The 16,703-nt window shown below is 43.2% G+C and overlaps 1 protein-coding gene and 1 pseudogene across 2 annotated transcripts; both read left to right on the top strand.

The window, feature by feature from the left end:
- Window positions 1-6,900, top strand: part of LOC111813144 — an 11,005-nt pseudogene extending 4,105 nt beyond the window's left edge.
- A 3,093-nt stretch (window positions 6,901-9,993) lies between these two features.
- On the top strand, window positions 9,994-12,008 carry LOC101566765 (zinc transporter ZIP2-like). Of its 2 annotated transcripts, none has more exons than XM_004643137.2 (4): window positions 9,994-10,210; window positions 10,374-10,504; window positions 10,752-10,802; window positions 11,241-12,008. In XM_004643137.2, the coding sequence occupies exons 1-4, from the start codon at window positions 10,096-10,098 to the stop codon at window positions 11,871-11,873; spliced, it is 930 nt and encodes a 309-aa protein (XP_004643194.1). In that variant the 5' UTR covers window positions 9,994-10,095; the 3' UTR covers window positions 11,874-12,008. The 2 variants fall into 2 exon arrangements, with proteins under 2 accessions (XP_004643194.1, XP_023559008.1); XM_023703240.1 differs by having other exon boundaries at window positions 10,757-10,802; window positions 11,241-11,311.
- The last annotated feature ends 4,695 nt before the right edge of the window (window positions 12,009-16,703 follow it).

The following is a 16,703-nucleotide window of genomic DNA, read 5'->3' as shown; positions in this document are numbered from 1 at the left end:
AATAAATAAATAAATAAATAAAAAGACCAAAAAACAAGCCTGTATCCCAGCACTCTGGAGGTTGAGGCAGAGGATCACCATGGGTATGAGACCATTTTAGTGAGACCTTGCTTTTGTTTGTTTTGTTTTGTTTTATTTTGGTCTTTTTGAGACAAGGTCTCACTATGTAGCCCAATTTAGCCTGTAACTCACAGGGATCCTGCCTTAGCCTCCCAAGTGCTGAGATTACAGCCATATGCTCCTAAGCCTGGCTTGAGACTTTGTCTTTAGGGAAAAAAAGAGGGGACAGGGAGATGGCTCAGTGGAATAAGTGCTTCCTTAGCAAGTACAAGGGTCTTAGTTCTAATCCCTGGTTCTGCCAAAGGAAAAAAAAAAAGAAAAGAAAAAGAAAGAAAAAAGAAAAGAAAAAAGGACAAAAACCCAAATACTCCCTACTCATCCAAAATAGTTATCTTTCATCTCTCTCCCTATCTCTTTTCCCCTTCCCCCATCTTCAAATAAATTGTGTTATATTATTAAAAAAAAAAAACCCACAAGTTTTCTGTTCTACCAAATATTTAGATTTAATCACAAAAAAATTCACATAGAGGTCTAGGGAGATAGCTCAGTTGAATAAGTGCTTGCCTGGCAAACGCAAGGGCCTGAGTTCATTCCCCAGTTCCTCAAAAAAAAAAAAAAAAAAAAAAAAAAAAAAAAAAAAATACATTCACATATTGGTCTGGAGAGATAACTCAGCAGCATAAGCGCCTGCCTGGCAAGATCCTAAATTCAATCCCAGGTACAAAAAATAAATTCATCTCCTCTTCTCCGTCATGGTCTCCTAATTCGTATTTCTAGGACCCTAAGTACTTCTCTATTTACCCTTCTATAGGATGTTGTATGTATCACCAGATCCAAACTCAAACTCTTAAGTTCCAGCCACAAACCTTGTAGTACTGGTTTTGTCACCTGGTGCACCTTTCTGCAGACTTCTTTGTCAGTCTAGCTCTAAACAGCTATACTTATACCACTTCAGTACCAAGAGTGTTACAGAAATGTCAAGTGCAAAAAGGAATTGTGGGGGCTGGAGAGATGGCTCAGTGGTCTAAAGCACCTACTTGAAGCAAGCTTGGCAAAGCACAGGGACCGCGGTTCGATCCCCCAGCACCACATGCCAGCCAGCCCCGCCCCCTGGTGGGCTGAGCTGGCCACATACACACACAATAAATAAATGTAATAAATAAAAATAAATAAATAATTTAAAAAAAAAAAGGAATTGTGTTTCAAAATGATCAAAAGGAAAGAAATTTAATACAAAGAATAGGTCTTTTTATATCAATCAAAAATTATTTCCAAGAGCTGGCCAGATAGCCCAGTGGAAAAAAAAAAAGAAAAGAAAAAGAGCTGGGGAGATGGCTCAGTGGGATAAGCACTTCCCTGGCAAGCGCAAGGGGCTGAGTTCAATCCCCAGTTCCACCAAAAAGAGAGAGAGAGAGAGAGAGAGAGAGAGAGAGAGAGAGAGAGAGAGAGAGAGAGCTCAGTAGATTGAAGCACCTGCTTAGGTAAACACAGGGACTGAAGTTCGATCCTCAGCTTCACATGCTGTGCCACCTCCACCCCCAGGGCACTATGAGTCAGTGATTAAGACTGGGTATGGTGGTTCACACCTGTAATCCTAGCACCTGGAAAGCTGAAAACAGGAGTATCACTACTGGTCTGATCTGTGTAGTGAGACCCTGTCAACCTAGTATTAAATGTAAAAAAAAAAAATTTTTTTTTTAATCCTGGTCTTGAAACTGTGCTGGTCCCACCTATAGGGTGTGGTGGTGCACACCTATAATCTCAGTGCTGGAGAGGCTGAAAACAGGAGGATCACTCTGGGTCCATGTTGTGTACTGAGACCCTGTGCCAAATACATAAAAAAAGAAAAAAAATTATGTTGCCTGTAATGGATTTTTTTTTTAGAAGTACATGTTGGCAGAGTTTTATTGAGTATAAGGTTGAAAACAGAACCTAGAATTCATTAATACTATCTTGTAGACTATGCTTATGCAAATAGTCAGTTCTTACTTTTTTTCAGGAGCTGTGAATGAAAGAAAAACAAATTGTTTATCTAGATATTTTAATATAACACATATTTCCCTGGGGGTAGGGCTGTGAGTAGATGGGCCACTTATAGGGTTGACTCTTGTTGTACAAATTGGTAGTTTGGGGTGGGGCTGAGCATGGTGGTTCATGTCCCTAATCCCAGCACTCAGTTGGCTGAGGCAGAAGGGTCACTGTGAGTTTGAGGTCAGCCTGAACTACACTGCAAGACCTTGTCTCAAATGAATGAATGCATGCATGAATGAATGAATGAATGAATGAATGAATGAATGAATGAATGAAATTGATGGTTTTTGTTTTGCTGTCACAGGCTGCTCACACTACTTGGGCCCAGAGCCTCCATGAAGATGGACAACTTAGCTGCCGTTTTGGGTTTAGCAGAAAAACTACTGAAAAGTGAGAACAAGCTCCAAGGTAGGACTTTTCCAAAGCTGAGAGAATTAAAAGCCAAAGGAGTACTAAAAAGATTGTTTTATTGGAAGTGGAGGAGAAGACTGAGTTAAGATGAATCTGGTCTCCTTGCAATATTGTAGTCAAGCAGAGCATACTGGAGGCCTTTGCTGTGCTGTGCCTGGCTTGGGCAAGGCTCACCAGACAAGAGAACTGGTACTCTTCCCTTTTCTTTTTTTTTTTTTTGTGGAACTGGGGATTGAACTCAGACCCTTATGCTTGCCAAGGAAGCACTTATTCCACTGAGCTATCTCCCCAGCCCCTCTTTTCATATTTACTTACACATTGCATCTCATTCTCACCTAGTGTGTTTTTCTCTATCCTCGGCTGTTTCTAGTCTGGATATCCCTTTTTTTTTTTTTTCTTTTTTTTCCTTCAGTAACAGGGATTGAACTCAGGACCAGGCAGGTACTTATGCCACTGAGCTATATCCCCAGCCTTGGATATCTCTTTAGTTTGTACTTGTGACCATAAAGTTTATATATACATTTTTTGTTTTATAGCACCAGATGACAACAAGCAAAGATAAACTCCCACACACATTAAAAAAAAAAAAAAAAACCAATGCATAGAAACAAGGAAGCTTTTATTGTGAGCTCGGACCCAATGATGCCCTGACTTTGGGTCAGCACTCCCAGAGTTGTAGGTACCTGCCTGAACTTTGCTTTCAGGTTATATACTTTTCAGGTTTCCATAGTAACTACATTATCTCATTTTCAAGAATTTTAGAAGAATGTCACACAATTGTCACAAAGTTTACATTTCCCAGACTTTGTTGACCATATCTCTGTCCTGGGTCATTTTAGTTTAATGTTTACCCTATTCCCCAAGTTGTTCTAACTATTTATTCCTATTTAATGATTCTGGTTTCCTCTAAGTAGGTTTATGGCTAGCTACATAGGAATGGATGCAGGAGTGAGTTTGTATAGTTTAAGTGAACTTAAGTGAATCTCCTTTAAAATGGAGTCTCTTTTGCCCCATCAGCCTGTTTTTTTGTTCTTGGAGACAGTCTCTTACTATGTAGTGCAGGCTGGCCTTTAACTCCCTATGTAGCCCAGACCAGCCTCAAACTCAATGCAGTTCTCCTGCTTCAGCCTCCTGAGTAACTAGGATTACAGACATGTGTCATCCCACCTAGATACTTCATATGTACCCTTAGTTGCAACTTCTTTTTTCTATGGGTGGTTTAGAATCGGGGAAGCTTGGGGCTGAGGAGATAACTCAGTGGCATAAGCGCCTGCTTGGCAAGCGCAAGATCATGAGATCGATCAAAAGAACAAAAGAAATGAGTGTGAGACTCAAGGTAGCTTTATGTTCTGGGTGTCTTTTCAGACAACTTCTACCTGTATTGCCCAAAGCAAGCAGCTATATTTTGGCTATTCTAAATGTAGAATGTAGCAGAGGGAGTGCAGTGGCTGTAGTTTTACAATCAAGCACTGAGTGTTAGAAGATTAAAAAAAAAAAAAAAAAAATGAGGGGCCAGAGCAGTTTGTCCTCTAGGGCTAGGAGTGTCAGTTACCCATGCCCTCCATCTCCTCAAGTGCAGTTCGATGTGATTGAGGCCTTTGCCCTGAGTACACTGCCAAGCATGGCTGACTGCACTTTGGTACTCTACACTGCGGTGCAAAACAAGCCATTTTCTGGTGAGTTGAAAACTCTTCCACTCGGCATAAAGCAGCTTCATGGGTTTCAGGCCTTTCTTCCCCTTCCTTGACTCTCTAACATGCTTCTTCTTAAGAGACATCTGCATCTTTCCTTTAGGGGCTTTGTCTCTGTCCTATGCAGATGCCCATTTCTAACCCTGACTCCAGCTGCACATGCTGTGCCAGAGCTGTTGACACCTGAACTTTCACACAGTTCATGGTGCCTGCTTGTTTTGCCCTCATGAACAGGTACTGGTGGAGAATGGAACAAGAGCTGAGCACTGGCTTCTCATGAAGGCCAGAGACCTGGTCCTCGAGGTAAGGTTCCCTGTCTTTCCTTCAGCCCCCACCTGTCTGTCACCAATTACTGTTGCTCTCTTGAAAACTGAGGAGACTGTCATAGATGGGTGAAAATGACCCTTTAGACACTAAACATACAAAGTCCTTACTGGGGCCAAGAAGATGGCTCAGTTGTCTAAGCACCTGCCTGGCAAGCTCAAGGACCAGGTTCCATCCCCAGTACTGTATGCTGTGCCAGCCTCATGCCATGCAGGCCACTGAAACTGGGAATGGTGGCACACACACCTATAATCGCAGCACTGTGGAGGCTGAGACAAGAGGATCACTGTGAGTCAGAGTTGCATAGCAAGACCCTGTGCCAATACATAATTTTAAAAAGTCCTTATTATAGAGGGCAGTGGTTGGCAAACAAGAGCCTATGCATAGCTTTTGTCTTCTCCCTTATCCTCTGAAAAATTTTCAGCTAAGCACAGTGGTTCATGCCTATGAACTCAGCTTTTTTTTTTTTTTTTTTTTTTTTTTTTTTTTTGTGGAACCGGGGATTGAACTCAGGCCCGTGCGCTTGCCAAGGAAGCACTTATTCCACTGAGCCATCTCCCTGGCCCTATTGTTTTGTTTTTTTGGTTTTTTTTTTTTTTTTGAACTCAGCCATTTGGAAGATTACAAGTTCAAGACCAGATTGGGCACCTTAGCAAGACCCTGTCTTCAAATAGGAAAAGGCTGAGGTGTAACTCAGTGGTACAGTATTTGTGTAGCATGTACAAGGTACTGGGTCTAATCGCCACTATGAAGAAAAAGTTCATCCTGATATAGGGCATTGCTGAGCCAAGAACCTTGTCTGTAAGAGAATATAAACCAGTGTGTGATCATAGATTTGATTGCCTGATTGAATTTTTTTAAAGTGGACATTACTGATAAGGGAGAATCTCTTACTGTGTGCCAAATTTCTGCCTTTCTACTACTACAATGAGAAAGTTCTTTGTTTAGAGCATTAGCAATACAGCCAGCATAACTAAAAGGATATAGTTCATCATTTTTAGGATTAAATGTTAAAAGAGTCCCTAACCCCCCAAGTATTGATTGAATTATGAAAGTAGACTCTGCAGACCCAACTTCATTTCTCTGACTTTAGGGGAAAAAAGAAGTTACCTTTGAACCCTCATCCTGGGTTTGTCTTTGCATCCAGCGTATGGATCAGAATGTGAATGTGGCCAGGTTGAGTGAGCAGATAAGTGAGGCCGCTCTCCATCACTCCATGTCCCTCTTCATTTCACCTAGGGACTCCTAATTCTCCCTGCCATCCACTCCTGGCGGCCTTCTCCCTGGGCCCTCTGGATTCTGTCTTCTGAATGATTCATGGTGATTTTGTGTTCACAGTGTCCCCATGAAATCTCTTGTCCGCAGTTGATGGCTTCTCAGCCCCTGGCCTACAGTTTCTCCCAGGGTTATGATCCCATCCCCTTCAGCTGGGTATATATTCTGGTAATATTATAACAGGGTGAAATTAACCCAGGAAAGCAGGGAAAAAAGTCAGAGATGGGAAGAGTGGAGAACTTATAAAATATTCTGGAGGGCTGGTGAAATGGCTCAGTGGTCTAAAGCACCTACTTAGAACAAGCTTAGCAAAGCACAGGGACCGTGGTTCAATCCCCCAGCACCACATGCCAGCCAGCCCCGCCCCCTGGTGGGCTGAGCTGGCCACACACACACACACACACACACACACACACACACACACACTAAAATAAAATAAAATACTCTGGAGATATTAGAGCCTGCATGTGTGTGATTTGTAGAACATAAATGACTTAGCACTAGGCATAGGGACACACATCTGTAATCCTAGCACTCAAGAGACTGGGGCAAGAGGATTGCAAGTTTCAGCCCATAGTAGGCAATTTAGTCCATATAAAAAAAATAAAAGGGCAGGGAGATGTAGCCCAGTGGTAGAGCCACCCTGAGTTCAATCACTCAAGACTGAAAAGAAAAATTGGATGACAAGAATGTGGGAACTTCTTACCTTCAAATAAGCAACCAAAAGGAGAAAAGTTCTCCATGGTGATTCTTGCCTGAGGATTTCCAGAAGATGCTAATCACTGGCCATGAATCCCATTCAGCCTGTCCTTAGAGGGCCCACCATGTGCATTGTCACCTGTGCTGCTGTCACAGCCAATAAGCACAGCAGGTATAGAGGTGGTATGGAGGTGTGACCAGAATTAATGGAATGTGGCGAGAGCCTACAGCTCACAGTGACATCGTATTTCTATTTCTTAGGTGTCATGACCCTCCTGGGGAGACCTTTCGCCTGTGATCACTCCAGCCAAGACTCCTTGAGTCTCCTCCATCCCTGCACTCAGGATCAGGATCTGCCTGAGAGTTGATATAAGGGTGCATAATCTGTGTCTTCTCTCAGACCTGCTGAAGCTAGAGCTTCATGGTATCCAGGAAGGAAATACTAATACTCCTATATGTCTGTATTTGTGTGAAGTTTTAATAAATTTTAAAGAGTAGAAATGGATTTTGTTTTTCTAGGCTATTCCATAAGGAAGAATCTTGAGATTTTCAATACCAAGCTTCAGATCTCAGGCTCACCTTCCTATACTGCTGTGTCTACCAGTGACTGAGGCCACAAGGGAGATAATCAGAATAATAGGGAAAGCACTTTAAGAGCTGACTCCACAAGTCTCAGGGTTGTTCTTCAGCCTTTCTGAATAGCAGAATAGAAGCTACTTAACCTAATTTATCACTCTAATTTTTTGTTTTGATGCCAGGAATTGAACTCAGGACCATGTGCTTGGAGGCTGGTGCTTGTGTCACCAAGCTATGTCCCTGGCAATCTCTCCTTTCCATCATTAAAAAAAAAAAATTGGGGGGGGGGAGGGCCTTGCTATGTTCAGGCTAACTTTGAACCCACTATATAGACCAGACCTATCTCACAATGATCCTCCTGTATTTAGTTTCTGCTCACCACTAACCAAATCAGAGGAGGCCATATGTTTGGGTAAACAGAAAAAAGGATTCATGCAAAGCTCCTTCTGAGGAGGTGGAGGGGCCTATTTACGTTAAATCATACTCCCACCATGCACAGACCGGCAGAAGTCTTTTATAGTAAGGAGCAGAGGAAGGGAGACACAGGGATAATGCAGATCTCATACTTGCTTTCTTTCTTGCAGCCATCGTACGCTCAGCCTTCTCTTTCTAGTGGGTAACAAACCAGGCCTCTGGGTTGTCGCTGGCACCTGCACATTCTGTCACTTCTTTTGAGCTGAAAAAAGTGTTTAAATAAGAAGGTTTTAAAAAAAAATAATAACTTAATAGTTTTGTTTTGCAGTGCTGGTTACATCAGGACTAAACTGCCCATCTCCAACCCATATATCCAGGCAGGATCCTTCTGTTTACTTGGTTCTGTTAGGTTTTCTGGCAGTGTGGCAGAGAAGCAGAAGTAAGAGAAAGAGGGAAAAGGCTTTATTGACATTGAGCAGGCTGGGAGAGGACCTATGGCAGGGAGATAAAGGTATCCTCTGGCCTGAGGCAAAGGGCCCTTTGGGTTAGATGGATTTTTGCCAAAGGCAGAGTGTGAGGGGCAGGTATAGCAACACCTGAGGAGCTGTTTGGGGTCTCCCATGGGAAAGGTGAAAGAAGCTTGTACCCAGCACTTGGGCTGGGAGTGAAGGAGGAGAAAGTCTCTGGGAAGATAAGCTATTGTTTTGGGAATTCAGCCATGTTTGGTGACCACCATAATAATTCAGGAATTTATGCTTGGACCAGAACCTATCAGGTCCATTTCTCTTTTCTCCTTGATCTTATTTTTCATGGCTAGAGAAATGTCATCTTTAAACTCAGAGTGCCATCACTTCCCAGCCTTTGGGAAGTGTAAACTCAAAATACCCCTCAGTTCATATCAAGAAATGTTATTAATCTGGGCTGGGGAGATAGCTCAGTAGAATAAGCACTTGCCTGGCAAGTGCAAAGTCCTGAGTTCAATCCCTGGTTCTGCAAAAAAAAAAAAAAAAAAAAAAAAAAAGGAAAGGAAAGAAAAAGAAAGAAAGAAAGGTTATTGATCTTCCCAAATTAGATTAATGTGCTTGATGAGTAGCAGCCAATCCATCACTGAATGCTGGTGCTAGAGAAGTTTAATCAAGAAAGAGCTCACTGGGGGCCTGCCTCTTAGCTCAGTTCTTTAAATGGCTGCTTCAACAAAGCAGTCAGGCTCAGGTTGCTGTGGTCAGAGCCCCACAACTCAAGCCAGCCAAACCTGCCCTGAAGGCATTCAGAGAAAAAAAAAAAAAAAGAAAGAAAGAAAGAGCTCACTGAAAAGGCTGGGCACCCCAGCAAGCATGGTAAAGTAATATAATGGAAAGGGGACAGAAAGGAGAGTCCAGAGGAGAAACTGATAGTTGCACAAGTTTGTAAAAATTAGGGCTTTCAGACTTTTTGGAACTAATGAACATTTGGCAAACCAGTGAGCAATGTCAGCAAATCAAGCTTGAAATCTCGCTGTGTGACAAAAACAAGGTTAGCAATTGATAACTATAGGAAAGGCAATGGGGATACAGGTCACCTTGACCAGGAGAAGTATGTTGTTCCACCTACTTGGTTTTGTTTGGTTTTATCAACTTTCAATTAGATTGTATTGGTACATTTTTGGTTTTCATTTTTTAACTTTTAGGAAATAGAGTAATTCAAACTTATTTATTTATTTATTTATTTGTTTATTTATTTATTTGGTACAGGGTCTCCTTAAGCAGCTCAGACTCATGATCCTCCTGTTTTCACCCTCCCCAGTACTGGGATTACAGGCATGAGCCATCACCACCACCCCCAACTTGGTCACCCGCAGCCAGGCTGGGGGCAGGGCTGGCAGGAGAAATATTCAAATTTCTTAGAGAAAAAAGTCTTTTATTGTGGTGGCTCACTTTCAGAAACAGGCAGTCAGAAATGATAGCATCAATGTTACAACACTAGGAATCTGTGCTTTCCATGCCTGGAGCTATTTTTGTGGAGAGAGGAAGCAGAGTCCCTTCACTGACCAGTTCCTCCAGAGTGAAAGCAGCACCACCTCTCCCCCAGGTGGCCCCAAAAGCCCCTCTGAAAGTGTTCCTTCAGACATCAACATAGCCACCTGTAAGTCTTGAGATGGAGCAGAGAATGTAGCAGGCTTAGATGAAGTATCCCAAGTGAGGCAGGACCAGATTGTCCACTGTACGAAATAGTTGGGAAGTGGCTACCACAGACTGCCCCACTGGTGCTAGACCAGCACAAAGTGTTCAACCTAGGCATGAACTAGATTATCCAGAGTTCTCGGATTAGGCAAGGCATTGAGAAGAGACAGCACTGAGCTGTGCCCCACAGGAAGTCTGGAGTTTCTGGTTTAGAAGCTCAAGACACAAGGTGTGAGCTAGGGGAGGGCCTCCAGGTAAGGGGAGGAGTATAGCTGGGGCAGGGCCCTCCTCAGTAGTCAGCTTAAACAATGCTGCTCTGCCAGAGGCAACCCGGAACAGGAGGACACAAAGTCTCTTGAAACTGCGAAGTTGGGATGTTTCAGCTCTGATCACCTAAGACACCACTTCAGTTCTGTTTGTCATTCTGAGGCTTCTACTTCTCCTGCAGCCCAGAGATGGAGTCACTAATTGGAGTAAAACTGGGCTGCCTGTTTGGCTTGTTCACTCTCACCCTGGTCTGTGGACTGAGTCCCATCTTCTCCAAATGGTTCAAGATTGATGCAGCTACAGGTAAAGCCCCATCTTCATTCTTTAACTTCTAAGTCTCACCTCAACCCTACCCTTTAGGATTCTTTGCTCTGGTTCTCTGAACATCCTGAAGCTCAAGGTATTGGACTTCAATCATTTTTATTTCCTCAATACAAACTGGATTGTAACTTCTACTCCTTATTAGGTTGCCATCTGCGAGTCCTCAACCTCCTGGGCTGTGCTTCTGCTGGTATTTTCCTGGGAGCAGGTTTTATGCACATGACTGCTGAAGCCCTGGAGGGAATTGAGTCAGAGATCCAGAAGTTCTTTGGGCAGGTGAGCAGCAGGTGCTAAGCTGCAGGGTTGTGAGGCATGAATGATAAACAGAACCAAGGGAAGCAAGGGGAGAAAGTGATAGAGCCCAAGGACAATGATGCGACAACAGGGAAGTTACCAGCTCTTGTGTTCTGTGAGTACTGAAAGCTGGTCAGGTTGGGCTTTAAGAAAAGCAGTACTGCTGAAAGAACAGGACAGGAAGTTGAGCTTTTCATCTCCTAACTAATATTGCTATCTTTCTCCCTAGAACAGAACGGAAAGCAAGCGAAATCCTTCTAGTGATGCTGGCTCAGCCTTTGTAAGTATTTCACAGCAGTCTCTTATCTGGAGGGTGAGGAGAACCATGTTCTTTCATATCCAGATCCTTCTGAAAGGCATATATGAGAAATACCAGGAATTCTGCTACCAGTTCAAACAATGTAGAGAAAAAGATGTTCTAACCTATTCTTTTGTGTTATGGACCCCTAGAAAAACCCACATCTCACCATTACCTCCTTTCCCTAGATCCTCTGACAATCTTCCCATCCTTTTGCTATATTCCTAACCCTACTGATACTGTCTCGCTTGTCCCCTCTGTCATTCTCACTATCACTTCTCTTCTGATTTCATACCCCTGCCCCTTTTATGCTCTATTACAGCATTTCTCCCATTCACTTCCATCTCCAGATCCCATAGCTCACCCAATGCTCTGCCTTCCCTTTCTCTCCTGCCTCACAGCCTCTCTTTCTGTCCCTAGGTGGAATATCCTTATGGAGAACTCATCATCTCCCTGGGCTTTTTCCTTATCTTCCTTTTGGAGTCACTGGCATTGCAGTGCTGTGCTGGGGCTACTGGACAATCAACAGTGCAGGAGGAGGACTCAGGTGGGAATCCTGTCTTTGATTTCCACAGCCATGCATCTCTACACTCACGTAAACAAAGTCCCTTTCGAGACTTTGTGCTCTTGTTGTCACTCTCTTTTCACTCAGTGTTTGAAGGGCTTGCTGTGGGGCTCCAGCCAACCATAGCAGCTACCATACAGCTCTGTCTTGCTGTCCTGGCTCATAAGGGGCTTGTAGTGTTTGGTGTGGCGCTGCGACTGGTAAAGATAGGCACTGGATCTCGATGGGCCATATCCTCCATACTGTCATTAGCTTTCATGTCCCCCTTGGGCCTAGCCCTAGGGATGACCATGGCTGCCAGAAACTCTGAAGGGTGGAAGGGCTTAGTCCAGGCCATCTTAGAGGGTCTTGCAGCTGGCACATTCCTGTATGTGACATTTCTGGAAATTCTGCCCCGTGAGCTAAGTAACTATGAGGCCCCTCTGGCTAAATGGGGCTGTGTAGCTGCTGGTTTCACCTTCATGGCCTTTATTGCCTTATGGGCCTAAGTGACTCCTGATGTTTCTGATCTATCTACTGGGAAGGAACTCTCCATACCCACAAGGGACACCTCCCGAGAGGCATTAGCCCTCAGACATTTTTGCACTAAGACAATGACATTCATGAGTCATCCTGTCCATGGTCTGGACACCAGCTTTTTCTTTTTTTACATTTATGTGTTTGGTATAGGGTCTCACTATGTAGCTCAGATTCTTAGTGATCCTCCTGTTTTCAGCCTCCTCAGTGCTAGGATTACAGGTGTGCGCCACCATGCCTGGACTCGGTCACTGGCTCAACACACCCCAGGGACAGGGATAGGGCTGGTTTCACATATGAACCTGTATTATTATTTTTTTTGTTCTCCCCCCCCCATTTTTTTAATTATATTTTTGAGAAAAGTCTTTTTGAGACAACCTTCTCCTGATATAGGGAAGGTCAGGCTGGCTGCGAGCTCACTTTGTAGCCCAGGATAGTCTTGAAATTGGAATGATCCTCCTGTCTCAGCCTCCCAAGTGCTGGGATTACAGGCATGTGTCACCACCCCCCGGGCACCTGGAACTCCAGATTTTTACCTACATGAGATTCCATTTCTCACTCAGATGGAAAAAATTATGTTATTTGAATGTTTGTTAATTGACAAATTGACACAATGACCATCATTCCAGATTTGCCTCTTGTCCAATTTATGCTACAATATGTAATAAAATGCCCATCTGACCCCTCCCCTTCAGTCACGTTGTGTTTTATTTTTACCAGTTGCCCAGAAGCTGCCTGATATAGGAGGTGGTAGGAGAATGGGAAGGGTGAATACTGGATGCATTATTGTCTTCAGCGGTCAGGACCCCTATCCATTTTGTCCATTGCAGGCCATGCCCTGAGGTAAGGAAGCATTTCTGAAAGCCAGCAACCTCCTCCTGATATAGGGGAATGAAACTCCCAACCTGAAAGATACCTGGGATGAGTCTGTGTTCTCTAAAACCCAAGAATGCATTTTAGGAACAATGGAGGTTAAAAGCAGAATATACTAATTGTGATGGGGGGGAGGAGGGGCGGCAGACTTGTCCAAGAGGGATAGAAAGGGACCTAAGTGGGCTGCTAAGGAATCTCTCTTTTCTAGGAATTTTTTTTAAATTTTATTTATTTATTTATGTGTGTGTGTGTGTGTGTGTGTGTGTGGCCAGCTCAGCCCACCAGGGGGCGGGGCTAGCTGGCATGTGGTGCTGGGGGATTGAACCATGGTCCCTGTGCTTTGCTAAACTTGTTCTAAGTAGGTGCTTTAGACCACTGAGCCATCTCACCAGCCCCTAGGAATTTTCATAGAGCAAAACCATGAGGTGAGATGGGTCTAAGGTGGAAAACTTGGGAATTTGCACATGAGGTGGGACAAAACTATGGTTAGCCAGTAAGACTACAAGCACGATTGCTCACATAAAATTGATTAAATCCAGGACCAAATGGGAAAGCAAGTCACATAACAAGCTGACATGAATACAGAACAGAGGCTCTTCCTGTAGGGGGAAGGGTTAATGAGTTTTCCTGACTTTTTCAAGGTGATTGATACTATTAGAATATCAATCCCTGACACCCCTCCCTAGAGAGGTATGTGGATGCATTTGCTTAATCTTTTGTCTTGAGGTCTGGCCCAAAGCAGGAGTGCCTATCTCTCCTATAGTTACAAAGAATCTTGTCTTGAATACTGGGTCCTTTGAGGACCTAGCCCTGTCTGACTGCCTGTATTTCTGTCTAACTCAGCTGCCAACAATACTCTGGCCTTTCCCAAGGAAATTGAGAAAATTAATGAGCACTCCCAGCATCTTAAGGGAAATAGTTTTTAAAACAAAATCCAATGGCAAGTGCAAGGTCCTGAGTTCAATGCCCAGTACCAAAAAAAAAAAAAAAAACAGAACCCAGGGATATATACTTTTCCTCCACAACCACCACCACCACATCCTCTATCCCCAGTACCTACTGTCTGTACTTCTACTGTGTCCAGCAGACTGGAAAAACATCCAACTTCCTGGAGCAATCCATTAAGCTATTGTTCTGGGGTTTTGGGGTGTTTTTTGTTGTTCTGTTCTTTTGGTACCAGGGACTGAACTCAGGACCATGTGCTTGCCAGGCAAGCACTTATTCTACTGAGCTATCTCCCTGGCCTCTAAACTATTGTTCTTCACATTGAGCCCCCAGTGATCTCCAGAACACTACTGCTAACTTTTGCTTCTGACTGCCTCAGGCTAAGATTAAAAAGAAGTGTGCATGGAGGGGTTTGGGTGGTAAATAGGTAGGGTGACTGACACTCTTAAGTGAAATAAATTGGACACATATTTAAATACTGCATTGCTTCTCTGTGAGAAATTGAAAGTGTGAAAAAGGACAAAAATGTATAATAAACATTGGGAAATGGGAAGAAAATGTTCAAATGAGAAGGGGGAAAGAGGTTGGAGGGGGAAAGAAGGAAGAAGAAAAAAAGAACATAAGAGAAAAAATGAAAACAAAGTTTTTGTCGGGCTGGTGAGATGGCTCAGTGGTCTAAAGCACCTACTTAGAACAAGCTTAGCAAAGCACAGGGGCGGCGGTTCAATCTCCCAGCACCACATGCCAGCCAGCCCCGCCCCCTGGTGGGCTGAGCTGGCCACACACACACACACACACACACTAACACACACAAAATAAATGTTAAAAAAAAAAGATAATTAACTTTAAAAAAAAAAGTTTTTGTAAATAAGGGGATGAGGAGTTGAAGAAAAGGTAATGGGGGGGAGGGGGCCTGCCCCTTAGTTCTTTAAGTGGTTGCTTCAACAAAGCAGTCAGGCTCAGGTTGCTGTGGTCGGATCCCCACAACTCAAGCCAGCCAAACCTGCCCTGAAGGCATTAGGAGCAAAAAAAAAAGGTAAAGAAATGGGGAAAAAAAGAATCAAGATCGTGTACAAATTCCTTATGAATGTGATCATTATGTATACTTAAAATGCACCAATAAAAATAATTTTCCTTAAAAAAAATTTTTAATGTATCAATAAAAGAGAGAGAAGCTAGGGATATATATCAATGGCTCAAGCACAAGGTCCTGAGTTCAATTCCTGGTACCAAAAAAAGAAATAAAAACCTTAGGAAGCTCTTAGAGGCATCCTTTCTGCCTACCCTACTGATACAGGGAAATGAAACTTGTAGGCAGCTGAATTAGATAGAAATATTATAGGCAGGCAGACAGGGCTAGGCCCTTAAGGAAACAGCATGGAAGACAAAATACCTTGCAACAAGAGAAATGGACAATTCTGTTGTGGGCCAGACCTAAAGATCAAAGACTGAACAAATGTTTACTTCTTTAAAGATAAACATCCAGGATTGATCATCACTTTAAGGAAGCCAGAAGGAGTTGCTAATCCAACTGCTACTAGTGTTGCAGGCAGCCGAGTTAGATAGAAATATTATAGACAGACAAGACCAGGCCCTCAAAGGAGATAACACAGAAAACATACCTTACAACTGTGGGAGGGATGGATGCTCCTGCTGTGAGCCAGACCTAAAAGACCAAAGATCAAACAAACGCTGACCTCCCTAAAGATTGGCATTTGAGATTGACCATCACTGTGAGAGAGCCAGAAGAATCATTAATCTGACAACTACTGGATGGCTACCTGATAAAGTCCTGTTCTACATTCTTGCCTGCTTGCTATGTAACTCGCTTCCCCATTTGGTCCTGGACTTAACCAATTTTACCTGAGCAATGGTGCTTGTAATCCCATTGGTTGACCATAGCTTTGTCCTACTTTATGTCCACCTAAGCGAGTTCCCATTTTCTCCACCTTAGCCCTGCATGGTTTTACACTACAAAAGTCCCTGGATGAGACAGCTTCCTGGGGACAACTCACTCAGGCCCCTCTCCTGTCCCTCTTTTGGACAGCAGCTTTCTTTCCCTCAATAAATATATTCTGGGCCAGGGAGATAGCTCAGTAGAATAAGCACTTGCCTGGCAAGTGCAAGGGCCTGAGTTCAATCCTCAGTTCCACAAATAAATAAATAGATAAATATATTCTGCTCATAACCTCCGTTTGTTTCTAAAATTTATTCTTTGGTTTTAGAGAACACAAACTCATCCAGGTCAGGTCGGGAGATCATTTTTCCGTTATATCATTTAGAGGTTCTCTGTATCATTTGGAGGTCGCCCACCCTAGATCAGTTCTTCTCCCTATTATCACTAGCTACCAGATAAACTCCTGTCCTATACTCATGCCCACTTGCTGCATGACTCACTTCCCCATTTGGCCCTGGATTTAATCAATTTTACCTAAACATTGGTGCTTGTAAGCTTATTGGTTGACCATAGTTTTGTACTACCACATGCCAACCTAAGTGAGTTCTCCTGTTCTCCATCATAGGCCTGCCTCACCAAATGCTTTTACTGTACAAAAATCCCTGCAAGAAACAGCTTCCTGGACAACCCTCCTGGGTCTACCTTCTGTCCTTCTCTCAGACAGGAGCTTTCTTTCCCCCAGGAAATATATTTCGCTCTTAACCTTTGTTGTTCCTAAAATTCATTCTTGGGTTTTAGAGAACACGAGCTCAGCCCAGGTACATTTCAGATTAGGTGTTTCATTCTTATATCATTTGGAGGTCATCCACTGAGATCATTGGCTAGAAGTATGAATTTGCTTCTTCTTTCATAGACCATAAATTGGGATTCATTTAGGTAACAAATTTTTATGCTTCAAATGTTGATACATCTTTGCTCATTGCTCATGAATGCTTATGCTTTGACTCATACAGTTTTGTCTCATAGAGTTCTATTAAATGTTGGTCAAAATGTTGTTGGTAAATCTGAGTTAAAATATGGAAATGTT

This window comes from Octodon degus, unplaced genomic scaffold (assembly GCF_000260255.1).
Source record: "Octodon degus isolate 3935 unplaced genomic scaffold, OctDeg1.0 scaffold00166, whole genome shotgun sequence".
Classification (NCBI taxonomy): Eukaryota; Metazoa; Chordata; class Mammalia; order Rodentia; family Octodontidae; genus Octodon; species Octodon degus.
Note: the sequence above shows the minus strand (reverse complement) of the source record. Positions and strands in the feature narration are given on the sequence as shown.

Excerpts from the sequence above, each read along its gene's own strand:
- LOC101566765 (XM_004643137.2), top strand. The coding sequence starts at position 10,096 with ATGGAGTCACTAATTGGAGTAAAACTGGGCTGCCTGTTTGGCTTGTTC. Across the intron at positions 10,505-10,751 it reads TCCAGAAGTTCTTTGGGCAG|AACAGAACGGAAAGCAAGCG; the intron begins GTGAGCAGCAGG and ends CTTTCTCCCTAG. Across the intron at positions 10,803-11,240 it reads GTGATGCTGGCTCAGCCTTT|GTGGAATATCCTTATGGAGA; the intron begins GTAAGTATTTCA and ends TTCTGTCCCTAG.